The 17985-nt window shown below is 37.4% G+C and overlaps 4 protein-coding genes across 6 annotated transcripts; 2 read left to right on the forward strand and 2 right to left on the reverse strand.

The window, feature by feature from the left end:
- Positions 1-54: 54 nt before the first annotated feature.
- On the forward strand, positions 55-2223 carry Dtwd2 (DTW domain containing 2). Its single transcript, XM_071703590.1, has 5 exons — positions 55-491; positions 681-842; positions 937-1117; positions 1306-1508; positions 1692-2223. The coding sequence occupies exons 1-5, from the start codon at positions 406-408 to the stop codon at positions 1819-1821; spliced, it is 762 nt and encodes a 253-aa protein (XP_071559691.1). The 5' UTR covers positions 55-405; the 3' UTR covers positions 1822-2223.
- Positions 2224-2714: 491 nt separating this feature from the next.
- On the reverse strand, positions 2715-7078 carry Art7 (arginine methyltransferase 7). Its single transcript, XM_071703562.1, has 11 exons — positions 6897-7078; positions 6033-6187; positions 5589-5850; positions 5349-5498; positions 5064-5285; positions 4764-4993; positions 4437-4566; positions 4145-4374; positions 3364-3919; positions 3127-3287; positions 2715-2995 (listed from the first exon to the last, which is right to left on the reverse strand). Exons 3-11 carry the CDS (start codon positions 5769-5771, stop codon positions 2743-2745), a joined length of 2115 nt encoding a protein of 704 aa, XP_071559663.1. The 5' UTR covers positions 5772-5850; positions 6033-6187; positions 6897-7078; the 3' UTR covers positions 2715-2742.
- A 925-nt stretch (positions 7079-8003) lies between these two features.
- LOC139771070 (uncharacterized) lies at positions 8004-14957 on the reverse strand. The gene is made up of 14 exons (XM_071703552.1): positions 14599-14957; positions 13867-14131; positions 13663-13784; positions 13466-13581; positions 13009-13151; positions 12760-12922; positions 12150-12525; positions 11654-11985; positions 11087-11433; positions 10875-10948; positions 10584-10800; positions 10315-10481; positions 9806-10081; positions 8004-9519 (listed from the first exon to the last, which is right to left on the reverse strand). The coding sequence occupies exons 1-14, from the start codon at positions 14734-14736 to the stop codon at positions 9352-9354; spliced, it is 2904 nt and encodes a 967-aa protein (XP_071559653.1). The 5' UTR covers positions 14737-14957; the 3' UTR covers positions 8004-9351.
- LOC139771083 (abscission/NoCut checkpoint regulator) lies at positions 14500-17275 on the forward strand. Of its 3 annotated transcripts, none has more exons than XM_071703580.1 (6): positions 14500-14610; positions 15474-15612; positions 15718-15952; positions 16017-16166; positions 16231-16350; positions 16555-17275. In XM_071703580.1, the coding sequence occupies exons 2-6, from the start codon at positions 15518-15520 to the stop codon at positions 16840-16842; spliced, it is 888 nt and encodes a 295-aa protein (XP_071559681.1). In that variant the 5' UTR covers positions 14500-14610; positions 15474-15517; the 3' UTR covers positions 16843-17275. The 3 variants fall into 3 exon arrangements, with proteins under 3 accessions (XP_071559681.1, XP_071559679.1, XP_071559680.1); XM_071703578.1 differs by lacking the exon at positions 14500-14610 and adding an exon at positions 14967-15299 and having other exon boundaries at positions 15401-15612; XM_071703579.1 differs by lacking the exon at positions 14500-14610 and adding an exon at positions 14967-15299.
- Positions 17276-17985: the final 710 nt, after the last annotated feature.

Genomic DNA, 17985 nt, shown 5'->3' on the forward strand with positions numbered 1-17985 from the left:
ACTCCAGGCACCGGGGGCTGCTGTGAGTGACTGGGGCACTGTAGTCTAGGGCACTGGGGTCGATCGCAACGTGGTGTCGAACGGAACGCTCCCTCCTAACCTCTATCACAACCTAACCTAACCTCTCTTTTCGCACGTCTTGAATCTTCTCGTTTATTTTTTATTTTACTATACGTACTGTCGTTATTTTCCGGCTGCAAATCTTCTTTTTCACATATGTACTCTACATTCAATTCGATTCGACGTGATTTACTCGGTTTTATCGCCATGAGTGTTGCGACACCGATGTACGGTAATCGCGAAACTTGACACTTGTACATACTGCTCCGAGCGCGTGGATTGACCGCCGTCGCTGGTTACAGGAGATTGTTAAATAATCTTGATTTTTCATGAATCGCTTTTGTCATGACGAACGAGGATAACGTGTGGCGAGAACTAGCAAGAATCCCTGCCGATCCCCCCGACACAAGAGACAAGTGTCAACAATGCAAGCAAGTGTCAAGAGATCCTGAACACCCTATTCTCCTTATCTGAATTCCTCGCACGGTTCACCTTTCCTCTTTTTCTTTCTACTTTGGAGAGAAGAAAGGTGAACGGTGCGAGAAGTTCAACTGAAAAGAACAGACCTATAAGATCTATATAAGAATTTTTCAAATCTAATAACACGTATGCTTTTGTAGGAGACCCGTACAAGTATGCTGGTGTCCGGGTTTGCCGAAGCAGCGTCTCAATCCAGCGTCGAGGATAATAATTTTGCAGCATCCGGCAGAGGCAAAGCGCTGTCTGCGCACCGTGCCGATGCTCGCATTGGCATTAGAATCGGGAAAGTGCCTAATTTTCAGGTGAACTAGGCGCAATTATTTCAGCTTGATCACCGTCCAAGTCGAAATTGAATAAGATATTAACGAAGTCAATCCTGTTTCCCATTTCTTTAAGGGGAAAAAAGTTTCCGTTGCCTAAGCACGAAGGCCTGGCGGAGATATTAAATGACAAGAATACTATTTTGCTATATCCATCACCTGGTGCTGTTGCGTTGGATACGCTGGATCCAGTTGGGATCAATGAGCAAAAGGCATATAACTTGGTTCTGCTGGATGGAACGTGGCCGCAAGCGAAAGTAAATTGCTACCGCGGTGACATCCATAAATTTCTTGCGTTAATAGTATATAAATTACTAATTTAGACTTTTAGAAGTGATACAATGTGCCAAAAGATAATCATCTTTGTGCCGAAAGATAATTATATTGTAATAAGACGATACAATAGATTACCAGATTTTTCAATGTTTATTGTTATCATATGCAGGCGATATATCACTCGAGCCCAGCTCTGTATTTTCTACGAGCTTGCAAGCTGATCGGTGTACCCACTAGTGAATACGTGATCAGGACGCAGCCGACGGAGGGATGTCTCTCGACGCTGGAGACAGGCGCGAGTGCGCTCTCGATTCTAGAAGGGGATCCCGAACTGAGAAAGAAGATGCTGGGTCCTCTACATTATTTATGTAGGCAAGTACATAAGTTTTTTTTTTCCAAGTTATTAAAGCCATTATCTAGATAAAGTTCTTCGAATAAACTATAATTTTATGTAATTGAAGAAGAAACGAAAAAAAAAATAGTAGTCAATTACAATCAATACATCTAAAAATTACATCATATATGAGAGAAGTGTGAAACTCTTTCTTCTTTTAGGTTTCAATTAGAAAATGGTGCAGTAACACACCAGAGCAAGGAGTTTCTTATCAAACAGAAAGCTTATCCAAAGTTAATTGGCAAAAGACTCGCTAAACAATTACGTATATTACCGGATAGTACCTCATAATATTAAGTATGTACTGAAAATATATCGAGATATATATTTGAAAATTAGATAAATATAAAATAAATATCTTTCATGAACTTCATATAAAGAGCGTTGATATGAAAAAAAAATACTGCGTAAATTTAGCACATGAAAGTTTCAATAAATTTCTATTTACAATTTATAGAATAAGCCTTTAAGAGATACTCTATTCTAGCGGCTCGAAAAAATTACTTTTAGGATTTTTAAAAATAACAACAGCGGATCTTTTTGAAGATTTATAATATATCTTGTAAATATTAATTTCCGTGTTTGGAAGAATACGGTTTGATAATATGACGTGTCATTTCTCATAAAATTGTAAGAAATGTAAAAAAATTATACTATTTATTCAATGAAATATATTTGGAATATTAAACTTAATTTTATTTAAAAAATTAAGTAAAATGTTATAAACAACCTATCCTTCTCGATACCCGGGCTAGCTCGCTGGGATTATAGGAATTACTATTTTCTTTCAATAAGTAGGTCATTTGACTAATTTTCAAAATATCCGACATATCAACTTTGAAAATGTTGCTTTGAGAAAAACGTGATCAAGTTTTATAGATTTTTTTCAGTAAAATTTGTGCACTACCATAATCTGCTATTTCAAAATCGTGCTTCCGGTTTCTTCAAATAATTCCAGTTTACTTGATCCCTTCTTTTTGCTATTTGAATCTCTGGAGTAAAAAGAGCCCTTAAAACATGTATTTCTATCATGGCTTGATATCGTTCTTTGTATCGTAAAATTTTATTTTCATAATTTTGTTTTATGTTTGAGATACTCTTTAGTCTTTAATATAATAAGAAATCAACATTAAAACATTTTAATAACATTTTACAAATATTGAACAAACACAATCAAACAATCATTAATCAATCAAACATTTATTAATACAATTAATCATTCGTCAATACATCAAATTCAAATTCTACTTCGCCACTTTGTGGCACAAAGGTAAACGACCACGAAAGTGTGCTTCCTTTCGTAACATTGAATACTTTACGAAATAGATGTACGCCTTGTCTCGTGTATGGATCCCAGGATATACGCTCGCCAGGTACTATCTCCTCAATTGGGCCACAAGATATTGACAGATCCGAGTCCAATTGCCAGTCCACCCATATAGTGACGCCATTGCAGCAGCCACTGCTATAAAACAAAAAACATGGATATTGTTATTATAATATTAAAAAAAATTAAAATCTGTTTTCTCTGACGCTTAAACATCATTTTCCTCTGTAAGCGTAGTATATACTTAGCACTCAATAACAGACACTTACTCTAAAATCGGAATCTCTCCCGTTATCCTCTTGCGTTCGTCAAAATTTACGTTCCGTGTTAAATCAAGCTTTATGATATCAAAGGACGAAGATAACGCCTTGCAAGGATACTCCCAAAGTGGTTGCGCTTCTACGGGATTGTCACTTTTCTCGCTAGACGCCTGAAAATAGAATACAATTTCCCTTTAGTATTTCGAATGATATAAAAGAAGAATAAGCTACTGAAACAGAACCAACTTGAATAAGTCTGTCGAAAGAGGAGAGATCAAAACCCTCGCAAGCGCCAAGAGGAGCACGTATTTTCTGCAAATCCTTGAACTCGACAGCAGCGGCCTTGATCGTCGCCGCGACCGGCAGTCTCGCGATACTCGACGGATATCTGGAGGCGAGATACCAGAATCGTAGATTCTCCCAAGGTACAATGGAGCTCAGGAAATATGGCTCGCCAAAAATGAAATCAATTTCGCTTGCCTCCGGCAGACCATCGACCGACTCGACGATCTTTACTCGATCGGAGAGCCCGTTTGTCTGCACAAACATCTCCATGGTTCTACGCGATAGGAAATTCTGCTCCAATAGGAACACCTTTGCGCCCAACCTTGCAATCGCGAGAGCCAACAGACAACCATCCGAGACGCATAGACAAACGCTGTTCGGAGTGATCTTCCTCCGCAAAGCCTGTAGGTATCTCTGATTACGAACTGTGTCGTTTAATTGACCAATACGCGTCCGTGAGTATGCAATATGCGCCCAGCAATTGCACTCAGGTCTCTGACAATCTGGAATCTCATTTCTGTGAAAGAGATTTTCCTTTTTACTTAATTTATATTAAACAAAGGGAACAATTTTAATTATACTTTAGCAAGCATTAAAGAATGGCTTGCTAAAGCATAATTAAAATTGTTATTTTTAAAAAGATCGATTAATAATAATTCAGGAGGTAAAAAAATAATAAAACTGTATAAATTATATAAAATGCGCAGGGTGACTAAGTAAAATATTACAAAAAGAGACTTACAGAGGTCCATTCAGTAATTTAAACCAGAAAGAATATTCATCGTGATAACCGATAACATTGACCTCAACGCCATATGTGATAGGTACTTCTTCTGGAAGGTAATAGACAGCTTGCATCCAGTGATCCCGCCAAGGTATTGTATCCGTCATCTTTTTCAAAGACGAGGCATCTTTCTTCATGTCATCAGGTACGTCTGGATGTTCCCATACAGGTGCGCAACTCAGTAATACCTGAAAATGATACATGCTACGAAATTCATAAAGATGATTAGAAAAATAATATAGACGTTTACCTGATTATCTGTATCCATGTTCAAGTCCCACCACATAAAAATTGCATGTGCGGTCCCGCTTGCTATCGGTTGTGTTAATAATGATACTTTTTCGTTGTTCAATAAAGGCTTCTTGCCGGACCAGTCAAACCTAAAGCGCATTTTCAAATATCAATTTATTTAAAAATTATTATTAATAATTATTGACTGATTGATTGATTGATGAAAATGAACAAAAGAAAAATAGCTTTAAGAATAGAAATAACAAATCCATTCTTGGACTTTAAATAACAAACATATACGTTTATTATTTAATATTGCCTCTTTAGAGAAATGAAAGATCATTACCTGAAAATAGGCTGTGCTGGGAGCAAAGGTACAAAAGTATCGCGAGGAAGACGTGACAGTTGCATGTCGTGCACAGCTGCAGCACCAGAGCACGCTTGGATAGTCGGTGGAGCGTCAACCAACATCTCTCCGTTCTTAATAGGCTTTACTCGATTCCAAGCACAGACTTTGGTGCTCTCGACTACTTGCGCCCATACTGTTCCTCTGTGCGGCACGACTATGCTGTCTTCCTAATGTGAAAAAAAGCAAAGCGTAAGCATATCTTTGAACGAGCAGGATCACATGTAAGTTTGGCGTTACCTCGAGAAGAACTTCGTGTGCGTGGCGAAACGTTGATAGTGCTCCTTCACCAATCAACTCGGTGTCGAACACTTCAGTGACTAGAATATTCGCGCGTCTTGGCATGTCACCACCTTCGCCCACTATCATCTTCGTAGAACGCTTACGGATCAACTTAATTCTATCCTCGAAGCCGTTCTCCTTTATTATTTGTGCGGCGCAATTCGCCATTGGTTTGAAAGCCTAAACAAGATCTTCCTGCGTAAGCAGAACTTTGAAAAAGGTTTCGAGATTCTCTTCCCTTACCTCGCATGCCGTTATAGTGTCTGCTCCGCATTTGGCAGCCATCATCGACAGCAAGCCTGTCCCAGTGCCTATGTCAAGAACGTTAGCCTCTTCACCGGCCTGGTGCTTTTTCTCAATAGCAGCTTTGAGGGCAATGTAATACTTCTCATTCTAGCGAACAAAATGTGAAATATTTTTATTCCGTTAGTTAAAGAATTATTATATTAAATAAAAAATATGCTGATAATATAAGATACTGACTCGTTCATGGTCATGCAGCATGTCTGCAAAAGCGGATCTAGCTACTTCTTGATGATAATCGTAATATTGATCTTTTTCCTCCCACGAGGCAACGCCAGTGAGAGGATTCAAACATTGCGTAAAAATACTCATGTTTCGATTAGAAAATACTCTTATTGCAGTGACGAAACTGGCTCTTAACATCCAATATTGAAATATATGCGCGGGGAAATGAAAGATTCATCCAAACGCTTCACTTTCGCTTTATTTCAACTCTTTATACCTGCAAAAGTCACAGTTTATAACATTGCGGATCCCAAAGTGCTTTATGCATCGAATACTGAATCTCAATCATTACTCTGCTCTCTACTCTAACAGACTTATACTTGGATAAATTTCTGTATAAACATCTTTATAAGAAGTATAACTTTCTCCGTTGAAATTGTAGCTTTTATGAAATCTTACTGGTAATACATAGGACGAGCTGCTGTGGATAACAATGATAATGTATTTAAACTGCCGCGTACGTCTTGGACTTTCAGCAGTTTATGAGCTATCAGTACAACATCATTTTCCCTCTGTTCCAGCATTCCAAAAACTTTAAAAATACGAGATTTTTCCTGCAAAAGTATAAGATCGTGAGACAACTAAATCAGACAGAATACCAAGCCATTTTATTGCTACAGGCACAAACTCATATTATTTGAACGGTCACTTTTAACATTTTTAAACATTATCAAAAATACAATAGTTAAGTTATTCATCAATAACGTAAAAAATCACTCCCTTTTCGATTGTAAGCTATATCCTGTATAAATACAGTATATTTTATACTAGAGGTTTGTTTGTTTATAACTAAATTAATACAAACTCTCTGTATTTAAAGTGGACACAGGTATGTATTTGAAATTTGATGAGAGCAAGAAGGCAAGTTCTACAGTGCAGTGCAGCAATAAAAAAACAAACCTAAAGCCCATACCAGACTACACATTAGAGATTGAAAAATGCAAATTTTAATTCAATCCCTGGTGGAAAAATGTCTCAGAATTTTTCATATTATTTCTATGAAAATTTTAAGATTTTCTCAGATCTTTTATATGAATTAGGACATTTTTCAGATTTTCTCAATACATCTTTGTAGAAATTCCACGCAATTTATCAGAAATTTTCATACATACAAATGCTGAAATATTCTCAAAATCTTTATCCAACTATTTCTGAAAGTATCTGAGAAATTTGACATGTTTTTTTCTCAGAATTTTTCATAAATCTAAAATATGAGAAATTCTTAGAAAATTTCTGAGAAAAAAATATGAAAAATTTTTTCACCAGGAATCCGTAATCCGTTTCGTTCTGACCGGTTGAATTCTAATCTCCGATTCGCAATCCTCCATCCCCAATATGCAGTCTGATACGGGCTAAATTGTTATTATACATAGCCACGCTGTAACGTTAAGGAAAATTCAAAGGGGGTTAGAAACATCGGAGTATTTCGTTCACGAGACAGGCCTTCTAGAAGCGAATCACAATCGCTTTACCCATATAAACAGACGCTTTCCCTTGCCGTCGTTGAGGTAGAGAGCGTCCACGGGAAGTCCCTCCAGGCTGAGGGTGACACTCGCCTCGCGGTCCGACGAGATGCTCCGTAAACGCGCGATTCGCGCGGCGCCGGGCACGATCTCGCCGATCGTTTGCACGCTCTTCACGCAATTCTCTTTGTAATCGGGCGAGGACGCGTATCGACGAATGTCCTCGATCAAGAACGGGACATGCGGGATACCGCACGGTAAACGGTTCTCACGAGCGGCCAAGCACGCCGGCCAGGGGGACGATTCCAGACGCGCCTGTTCCATGCCCCAGGCCCCAGAATGCCCCAGAACCACAATCAGCCCGCCATACCACTGACGAAATATTATTAAAGACCGGCGGTCTGTGCGAAAGCGAAGCGAGCTGTGCGATCCGCGCGTACCAAGCGGTCAACAAAATCACGTGTTTGAAAGCGCGGCAATCCTTCTACATTTCAATTTCTCGGCGCGCTAATGTCCACTTCTATCAATGTAGATTCCATTATAATTAATGGAAGTTCGCGTGATTGCTAAAATTTAGATTAGCTCATAACATAGTACTTAATCTTATATTTATTATCATATTGTTATTTCTCTCATGATATTTTGTAAACATATGTAGATATAGGGCCCAATAATATTCAATTTTAAATTGAAACTGCAGTTTTATTATTACCATCCTAATTATGCAACAATAAATCATGAATTATTGCATGAATTTAAAAGTTAATTATTTATAGACATTTATAGTTGATAATATCATTATTCTTCGATTATTCCTGGGCCCCTCTAATTAATGATAACCACGATAATTTGCTCAGGAGATGATTTTTAATAGTATCTCGTCGATGATATCACGTAATTAAACGGGTTATGAGATAATATTGGGATTTTTATTTCATAATAAGAACGCTAATGAAATAATATACTATTCTATTATATAAACTGTCGAAAACGGCTAAGATTTATTACGAGGCTTAATTATAAAACGAGGAAGGAGCATCCTTTTCGTATACATTCAAATGCTCTTCCTCTTTTTTATTACGTCTAATGTGTATAATAATGTTATATATACAACGTCGCTCGTTATATAATAAACTGTCATCATTTACATTAATGTGACCGAGTACACATTATATCTATTTGAGATGTATCAAACTATATATGTACACACGAGGTGAATTAATTTAACCCACAAATTTATAAACATATCAGTGGGATTCATGGGAAATATATATCGCTCATTTACTACAACGACGGAGCTAGAAAATGGTCAGTTTTGTGTTGTTTGCAAAAGAATGATAAGAATAAACTGAATGAAAAGAGCTATACATATTTCCCATACACGCTCCGATGAACATTAAGTATACATGGGGCCATAAATGCTCTAACACATGAATTTATACACATGTCAGGGTATTAATTTCTTATAACAATATCTCTTGTATTATTATGCACTATATATTATTACTATAAGAAATCAATTATTAGATTATTACTGAATAATTAACAGTTATGATGACGATCAGTTATGATCCCACGTACATCGTTTTTGATCTGTAACCCTTAATCCGGATTTACAGTAGATGTAGAAAACTTGTGACCTATTGTTCTAACGATAAGTTCTAAGCTATGACGTTAATTTGCTTTAAGCTCTAAACTTTATAGCTTTGATCTGGCCCAGCAGAACAAATCACGGTTTAAAGTAACGCCGAAGACGCTTTTTGCTATATAAAAAAAAAAGTCATAGCTTACAACAAAAGGCTAAAGGCTTACTACACTCTGAAGGCCAGGTCTTAATCTCATTTATAATTAGAGTGGTAAGGATTCTTCAAGCAACCTTCAAGCGATCTTGTAACGATTTAAAAAAATGTGCTTAGTTGCGGCAACTCCGCCAAAATTTCAACTAAACTACAGCAGGGGGTTTATTACGATTCTTGAAACGAAGTGAAAATTACAAAAGTGAGGAAATTTACTAGAGTATGTATGATTTCATTGGTCGAAATCTAGTAAATCTGTTCACTTTTGTAATTTTCACCTCGTTTTAAGAACCGTAATCGACCCTCAGCAATATTTTAGAAACATTATGAGTAGCAAGATATATTTAAATGCGTCACAATCTTTGAAATTTTTTGCATAATCTCTAAAGATCTGATTGATCATCAAAATATTCACAACAGAGGCTGCATCGATCACGAACGTATCTAATTTTTCTTTTATTACGCAATAGTCACGTACTCTGAAGCGAGCTGCGATGTCAGGACACGAAGTTTCTGTCCATCCTGAGTCACGAATTCAATTGTTTGTTCACCATTCACGAATTCAGTCTGCTCGATATTCCCTAGCTGATTGATGGTCGCGACTGCCGTGGCGTCGGTATCCTCGTCCTATAAAAAGTAATGTTAAAGTATTTTATTAACATCATCAAATATAGCTATATAATACAATTTTAATTATCAATGTACATATGTGTAAGAAAAAAATATACAAAAATATACAAAAAAATATACAAATATATGATACTAAAACTAAAGAGGTATAGAATCTGTAATTTGGGGAATTTGTGAAGTTAAAACAAAGAATTGATAAAATTTATAGAAAGCTTATTATAAAACGAAAAAAAAAAAGATTCTGTTGAAATTCTGTTATTATTGGCATTAAACTGGAAATTACCTCAAGCGCTTGAACAATTGCATCCGCGTCAGCTTGAATTGCCGACAACGCCTCGATATTCTTGTGTGTATTCGGACGCACTATGATTCCAGTTTCCTCCATAGTGTCTTCGTCGACGTGAATATTCAAGGCTTGGAGTTGTTGTGTCGCGAACATTCCAGGATGAACTCTGATAATTTGGTTGTCGTTAAACTGGCTGACAAAATGACCCTGCGACAAAAGCTGTCGAGCCTCTTGCATGGTTAACGGAATCGGATTTCCGTGTTCATCTGTGATCTAAAACAGATATCATGGAAGGAAAATTTTAATTATAAAGAACAGTTATGTCATTTAAGAAGATTCTAATCATAGCTATTCAATCTTCGAAGTTAATAACAAGATATATAAGTATTCGATTAGAACTTGGGCTGAATGGAAGAAAATTGTTAAATTAGGCCAAGGCTCGACTTGGGCTGTAGCGCTATTGCAGCTGAAGAAGTAATAAAAATAATAGGGTCCATCTTTCTTACCTGCAACTGCAAATCTGGTTCCGTCAATTCGATCTCTGACTGGTCGTCATTGCTGCTGGCTGCATTACTCATAATTCTATCGGCAATGATTTCATCGTTCTCCATATCCAAACGCGACAAGGAATTCACACTCGCCACTATTTCGTCTTTGTTCTTGTTGGCGTCAACTAAGTTTCCATAATCAAAATAATAATTCATCAATTAATCCAATGATAAGTTGATAATTAATTATATATGATTAGCAAGTTTATTAATAATTGCTCGCATACCCATATGGAATGTTCGCTCATTAGAATCGCTAGGATCCTGATAAGATACATAAATAATCTGTTGGATCCCATCATTAGATGTCTCGTCAGTGGCTATTATTTGATTACTGAACGTCCGTTCGTCAACCTCCCGTGAATTCGGCAGAATCTGCCACACTTGGCCGATCGAAGATCCTTCCGACTTGTTTGTAGGTAGCGTCTTATTTTCCCTGTGCACCTACAGAAATTAAAATCGATAGTTATTACTGATTAGTAACGAAAAATTTAAAGAGTGTGAAATTACTGAAGTACCTTTTTGTGCTTTGTCAAATTTGAACAATCGGCGAAAGCTTTGTTACACACATCGCAGGAATAAGGCTTCTCACCTACAAAATGTGAAATCATTAATACTTTATTACACGGAAATTAAAATAATACAAAAAACGAAAGCACCCGTCCACATTTTTATGTTTATTACATTCTTTCATTTTTAAATCTGGGACACGGTTCATCATTTTAGTTACCAGTGTGCAAACGAATATGTTTCTTCAGCGCCCACTGCTCCGTAAAGCTACGTTTGCATTCATTGCATTGAAACGGACGTTCCCCCTTATGCCGGCGCACGTGACATTTCCATGTATCTTTGTGCAAGAAGGTCTTCGCGCAAAACTCGCATTTCCACGGCCGCTCGCCGGTATGCCGTTTTACATGTAGTTTGAACTGTGACGACGTGGTGAACTTCCGGCCGCAGAATTCGCAACTGTATGGCTTTTCACCAGTGTGAATGCGTATATGCTCTTGCAAATTGCCATTCTGCGAGAAGCTCTTGCCGCACTCCTTGCATTTGAATGGCTTTTGACCACTGTGCCATCTAAAACGGAGCCGTACAATTTTCAAGATATTATATTCATTTTACGCCGATAGCTAATTAAATCTTAATTCAGAAATTCAAATTAAAAAAGTTAAACACACACTTTTATTTATAAGTTCCGGAGAACTTAAGAATGCATATCTATATTTCCTTTCTCAAGATCTTAGAATGTTTATACATAAAAAATAAGTGATGTGTTCCTGTTAATGTGATGTGTTACCTGTAATGCAAAGTGAGACTAGTCTTGTGCGCAAATTGTTGCTTGCAAAGTTCACAGTTATATTTTTTCTGACCGGTGTGGGTGGCCTGATGATTAATCAGATTTGCTTTCGTCTTGAAACTGGCGTTACAGGATTTACAAACGTGCGGCCGATTATCCGAGTGCACCAGCTGATGTCGCTGGAGCAACTGTTTATGCTTGAAGCTTTTGTTGCATTTGTTGCAGACGAAACGACGACCGTTGTTATGTTCGGCTTCCTTGTGATACAAGACGGAACTCGGATGGTTTAGGACCTTACCGCAGACATCGCAAGGGTAGCTGTATTTAGTTTTCTGCAATATTACATAAACATTTAACAAGCTCCAGAAATATTGTGTAATTTTAGCAAAAGTAAAAATTTTCATATAAAAATATTTAAGATTTACAATATCTCTTCAACAATTTTTTTAAATTAATATTATTGTCATTTCGTTATAACTTATGATGAAACACGAACCCCGTGCCCGTGCGTTGTCATGTGCGTCTTCAAATTCGATAGATTTATGAAACTCTTTTTACAAGTGTTACAAGTGAATTTCTGCTGTTCATGCACCACTCTCATATGCAATTCGTATTCTTGTTTTAATCCAAATTGTTCGTTGCATTTTTCGCACGTATAAATCGCTTTTCTGGAATCTTTCGCTATCTCGGGTGTCACTGTGGAGGTGTTCTGCTCTACGTTGTGCGTCTCATGCGACTTCTGTCCCTCGACATTTTCTTCGGTGGGATTTGAATTGTGTTTAGCCGTTTCTTGATGCAATGTCAGACTCTTTTTACTTTCAAATAGCTTCTTGCATTGTGTGCATTCATGCTTGATATCCGTATGGAAACTCCTAAGCAGTATTATATTAAAATATAAAAATTGTTTAAAAATATATATCTAAAAAATCTTGATTTTTAACTAAAAATTTTGAGAATTTAGAAATATAAGCACAATTTACATATATAAAATCAAAAAAGACAAACTAAAATATGAGACATCTAATTTGCAGGAAAAAAAATTTTCTCACATCCAAGATCTTTGTACAAAAAACGTACAATCATCTGTGTATAGAAAATGATATTACTTGTGCACTATATATTTGCTACGTTGTAGGAAACCCCTGCCGCACAGTTGGCACGTGAACTTATTTTTTCGATGGCGCCATCTTGATTTTGTTCGTCCACGGTTTACAGTCACCACCTCACCCAAGTCTGTACCCTCTTCCGTTTCGAGATGTCCTATCACTTCTGCAAAATATGCATGACACGCACGTGGAGAAAAAAAATTTTTTTTTTTTTAATTTCTTATTTGATATCTTGATCATTATGTATACCTTCTTGACCATCCTGACTAGAAGATTTTAACAGATCTGCTGGACCGTCAAATTTTTGAGAATTATCATTGTCTTCCTCATCGATCACACCTTCCTCCTTGAATATCCTTTCCAATTCTTTTCCCTGCACTGCTTCTAGGTACCTGTGCAAATTGACCAACAATTATATAAATTATTGTAGTATGGATTTTGTTTAAGGATATGTGCGAGGATGGGACGGAAAATGATTCGCGCGATTTAATAGAAATAGGACACTCTTTATTAATATATCACTAATATCACTTCTTTTTTATCTCTACGATGACCGGCAATCGACTGCGCCGGTATCGCGAAACCGCGACGATTGCCCGACGCGTACATGCTGTCGAGGCATGACTATTTGTATACAAATACAGCAGTGATTGACCTTTAATATTCTGGATCCCACATTAAGCTACAAGTTTTCATGTTAACGTACCTTTTGGGAACTTTGCGCTTTCTCCTGCGTCTACCATCGCCATCCACTTCTTCTTCCTCTTCCTGCTTATCCTCTTCACCTTGACTCCCAGCTTCTGCAGGATTCTCTTTTGTCGCCTTATAAAAAATATATACAAACACGTACATATATTAAGAGTTATAGAATAATAAATGTTGCAATAATTTATTATTACAAACCACAGAATCTTCCTCCGTATTTACTTTAGGAGGACGTCCACGCTTCCTTCTTGGCTTATTCAAGCCTTCCATCTGCAAACTCATTTCATGCTCCACCGCATACATAGATCCATCTGGCATAACTGTATCATAAGTAGCATTAAAGTTATATGAAATATAACAGTTTTACAAGGTGACGAATATGCAAAGGAAGAATGGTATTACTCTTAATAATTATTTGCTGTTCGCACTGCTCATCTTCATCATACTGAGCCGTACTATCCACTTCTGTTCCTTCCGCTTCAAACTCCACATTTTCCTTTTTGCCGCGCAAGCGTTCTGCCTTGCGCTGCTTATCCACTTGAGATCTCCAAAGTTGACGTATCCTGCGCTGGCCAGCCACCAACAACTCGAAGAATTCGCGCGTCGCCTCCAGTTGGATGTTACAACCCGGGCAAATTGTCCGTGGTAGTTTTCCATCGTCATAAACCTTGAATTTGATTTACAGTTTATATAAACGTATCATTACATCAAATATAATTTGTACAAAATAGTTCATATCCTATACTGTAAATCTTTCAGTGTTCAGATGCAAAATTGTGAGACGATGTATCAATAAAGAAACTGTTCATCTCTGAATATATTCAAGTAGCAATCTGGAGGCAATACATAATATTCAGAGTACAAACAGCTATCATAAAAAATAATCATATGCTTTGTCCGGTAAAAGGAATAAAAGAGAGAAAGAGAGTGACAGAGAGAGAGAGAGAGGGGGGGGGGAAAGGGGGGCAAAAGTTCAGATGAAAAAGCCAACAAATAATCAAAGCGACGCATTAAATGATGGAACATTTGATCAGTGCAGTAGCCGCACGGGATGGGACGAGCCGCACGAAAATCGTAGTAGGAAATCAAGTTGCAGTCCGTTTGACCGGCGTTTTGAAAGCGCCAGCGCCTCACCTTGAGTGGCAGGTAACGATTCACGAGCGAGGAGAGATCCGGCTCGCCCGACTCGCCCATGACGTACAGATCCTCGTTGCCGTTGCTCGCCGCGCACAATCGACAAATTGTCGAGTCGTACAGATGCACGTCTACCATATTCCTGACGATACGCGCGAGACGATGCTGACCGCGAATGAAATTTGTCCCCCGAGGAAAAAATCGATGTGTATAAAGAACAAAGGGAGTATTGCGAATTTATGTGAGGTCGACGGTGTCAAAATACGTTGTGCGTTACCATTATTTTGCATACGAAACGTCGCATAAACGCGCAATTACGTCCCAACGTTCGGGAAGAATTCGGGGACTCAGGGGAGTGTCACGGCGGAGGTTAGGTCGACCTCCTTTTGGTTCTCGTTCTCGCCAGTGCTGCCCAGTGACGTTCCAGTGGCGGCAGTCTCGGCGACGAATAAAATTCCCTAACGTGTTGCTGGTGATAACCGTTCGAGGTTATCCTACCTACCGCTTACGACATATAAAAAAAAAAAAGTAATGCGAAGAACCGTCAAAATTGGTCAAAATCTTCTGGTGCTCGTTTTGAAACATTTTAATGGGTTGTCCGTTATATAATTTTTCTTGTCACAACGAAAGCGTAACGGTAATGAACTAAGGAAATGTCCTGCAACACGTGCCAGGTGAAATTTTCGTTCTTCGTGAAAGACGTAAGTGTCCAATGCTTCGTTCAATTTCAATAGGTTAATCCAGCCGTAGTAGAAGAGGAATCTGTCTTGTTTATTTATTTTTATTTTTGCTACTCGCTCAGATCGGTTGCCCGGGCTGCGGCTATTCTTGCTGTAGAAAATGCCTCAAGTACAAATGCAATATTCCTGACGTAGGGAGAAGGAAAGTTTGCGGACGTTGTCACAACAAGCTAAGCAAAATGAAGAAATCGAGTCCCACGGATAACGCCGTGGACGGTGCTGTTACGCCTAACGTGAGCGAGGAACCACTCGCGCCAATTGACATCACTATGAAGTGAGACGAATTAATTTTCCGCTAGATACTCACGAGCAGTTTGATTGTTACACTTGAGATACGTCTAAGAATATGATGTTTTTAACGTTGAATATTTTATTGCAGGCTGAATTCGCTGGAGAATCCAGTAAAGCCTCCAATAGTGATATACAAACATACGAATCACTGGGACAAACTCAAGGTGGGACTAGAGCCGGCTGATCAACAGATCGTGGACAGGCTACGAAAGCTGAAAGACGAGGAACGGAACGTTCCATTGCCTACTGTCGAGGAGATAAAGCAAAGACTGGCGTTGTTGAAGGATCAAAGTCCAGAGGCCGGTGGAAGTAACGTCATAAATGTATGTGAATGGAGTGTGCGAATGTAGTTGCGTTAGATGGATTTTTATGGGCTGATTATTACAGATACATCGGGTGGATACTAGAACGGATCAGGAAAAGGCGGACGATTTGATAAAGGAGTACCTTGCGGAAATAGAACTACCTTCCACTAGCGATCTTTGTAAGGATTTTGAGGAGAGACTCGACTCCTTGCGGGATGACGGCGGTAAAACTGTAAGTGAATGAATTTGTAAAACTCGAAATATAAAATCATAACCATCAATCTTGTTTCTTACAGCGTTTTGATCAAGGCTTGGAGGAAAAGATTAACACTTACAAGATCTTTGACAGGACAAACGACAATGATGTAGAGTTAATTAACAAAGTTTCAACTATGGCAGAAGCTTCGTCGATAGAGGTAGGTATTCGTGAGTAACTGATAAATGCATGGTCTCAGCGCTTTTCGTTTCTATTTCATTTTACAGTTAATATGAATTTGTTTTCCCTGAAAATAGATTTTTATGCGTTCTGTGCAATAAATTATAATAATATATAATTATATATTGAATTTAATAAGTAATTATATTCAGTTTCTATGTAAAATTTATGTTGAAAAAATTAGACTTCTCCAAACGTGGAAGACGAGGATGAAGATGAAGATGAGGATGAAAATGAGTGCGTCATATGTTTCCGGAATGCGAATAAATTGGATCTATATAGATGCACGGGTTGTACAGGCGATCTCTACTGTCCCGGATGTTTCGAGAGTGCCCACGATGAAAGTGAAATGATTGACGAGCATAAGGCAGTTCGCTTTATCAAGAAAAATAAGAGAGATAAATTGTCTTCTGCAAAGATGAGCCTTATACAGAAACTATTGACGTCAGATAGTCAGAAGAACAATCACTGATAATTCATTACTGCGCATTAGACGAAAACATTCTTCAGAGACGACTTTATGATTTTACACTCATTTACAGCGTTAATTTAATTACACTTGGATGTTGTACGCACATGAGACTAAAATCGGAGAAACGCTCCTAACAAACATATAAAATAATATAAAGATTTCTCTATTCGCTTAATGCAGGTGATTCTTTCAGTCTCTGGGAATTAAAATTACGCTTTACCGCTCGCTTTTGGCTGTGTCGTTTCGTAGTTGGGGTACCTAATTCTTATTCATTTATTAGTTTCATCAACTTCTTTTTTTTTGTATTATACAACAGAGATAGATATAATGCACGCTCGTGTACGAGTATAGTCAGGCATAGATGATATCACGTTTACGCTTATTATAAGAACGTTCGTTATAATTCTACAGAATAAAGTTATTTTGGCTAGTTTGTAAGTTTTCAAGTCTCCCCAATTTCTACGAGTTTTGTCTCGAACTTTATTTTTTAATCCATATAATTCCAAGTGTTTTTTTTTTATTGAAAATCACACTTGGATATGTGATAAGCTGTAATATTTTCGTTCTATCGTTTATAGTTTTATAGCAATGGTCAACCAGAGATTCCGGAGATTCGTCTCAGACTTGACACAATTATCGCGCATAATTCTTGCCAATGTTTATAAAAAATTGTATTATTTCATCAATTTATAATATTATAAATGTTTATTTTATCAACGTTTTATAGAATTAATTTCATGACATAAATATTATGGTAAATTCTACAAATACCGAAAAAGTATTATTAAAGACGATCGGTCTTATAGAATTTGACTGTTAAAATTTTAACAATCGTAAATATATGTTTTACGAAACTTCAGGATAATAATAAAATCATAAAATTAATATAAAATTAATATCATAAATATAACATTAAGATTTAATAAATTCCATAATATTTAATAAAATTATATTTAATTAAATATTATATTACGAATTGTTTAAATTTTCACAGTTACGCGACTTCCACGAGGGTTGTCGATTTTCAAATAGCGTCTCGTCGATTTTACTAGATACGCGCTCTTGCAGTAACGATCGAACGCTCGATATACCTAGGTGATCTTTCCCCGATCGAGGGATCGAGATTCATCCATCGAAGATTGG

The sequence above is a fragment of the Temnothorax nylanderi genome, unplaced genomic scaffold, assembly GCF_030848795.1.
Source record: "Temnothorax nylanderi isolate EJ_2023f unplaced genomic scaffold, tnyl_v1.0 TNYL_tig0035_pilon, whole genome shotgun sequence".
Classification (NCBI taxonomy): Eukaryota; Metazoa; Arthropoda; class Insecta; order Hymenoptera; family Formicidae; genus Temnothorax; species Temnothorax nylanderi.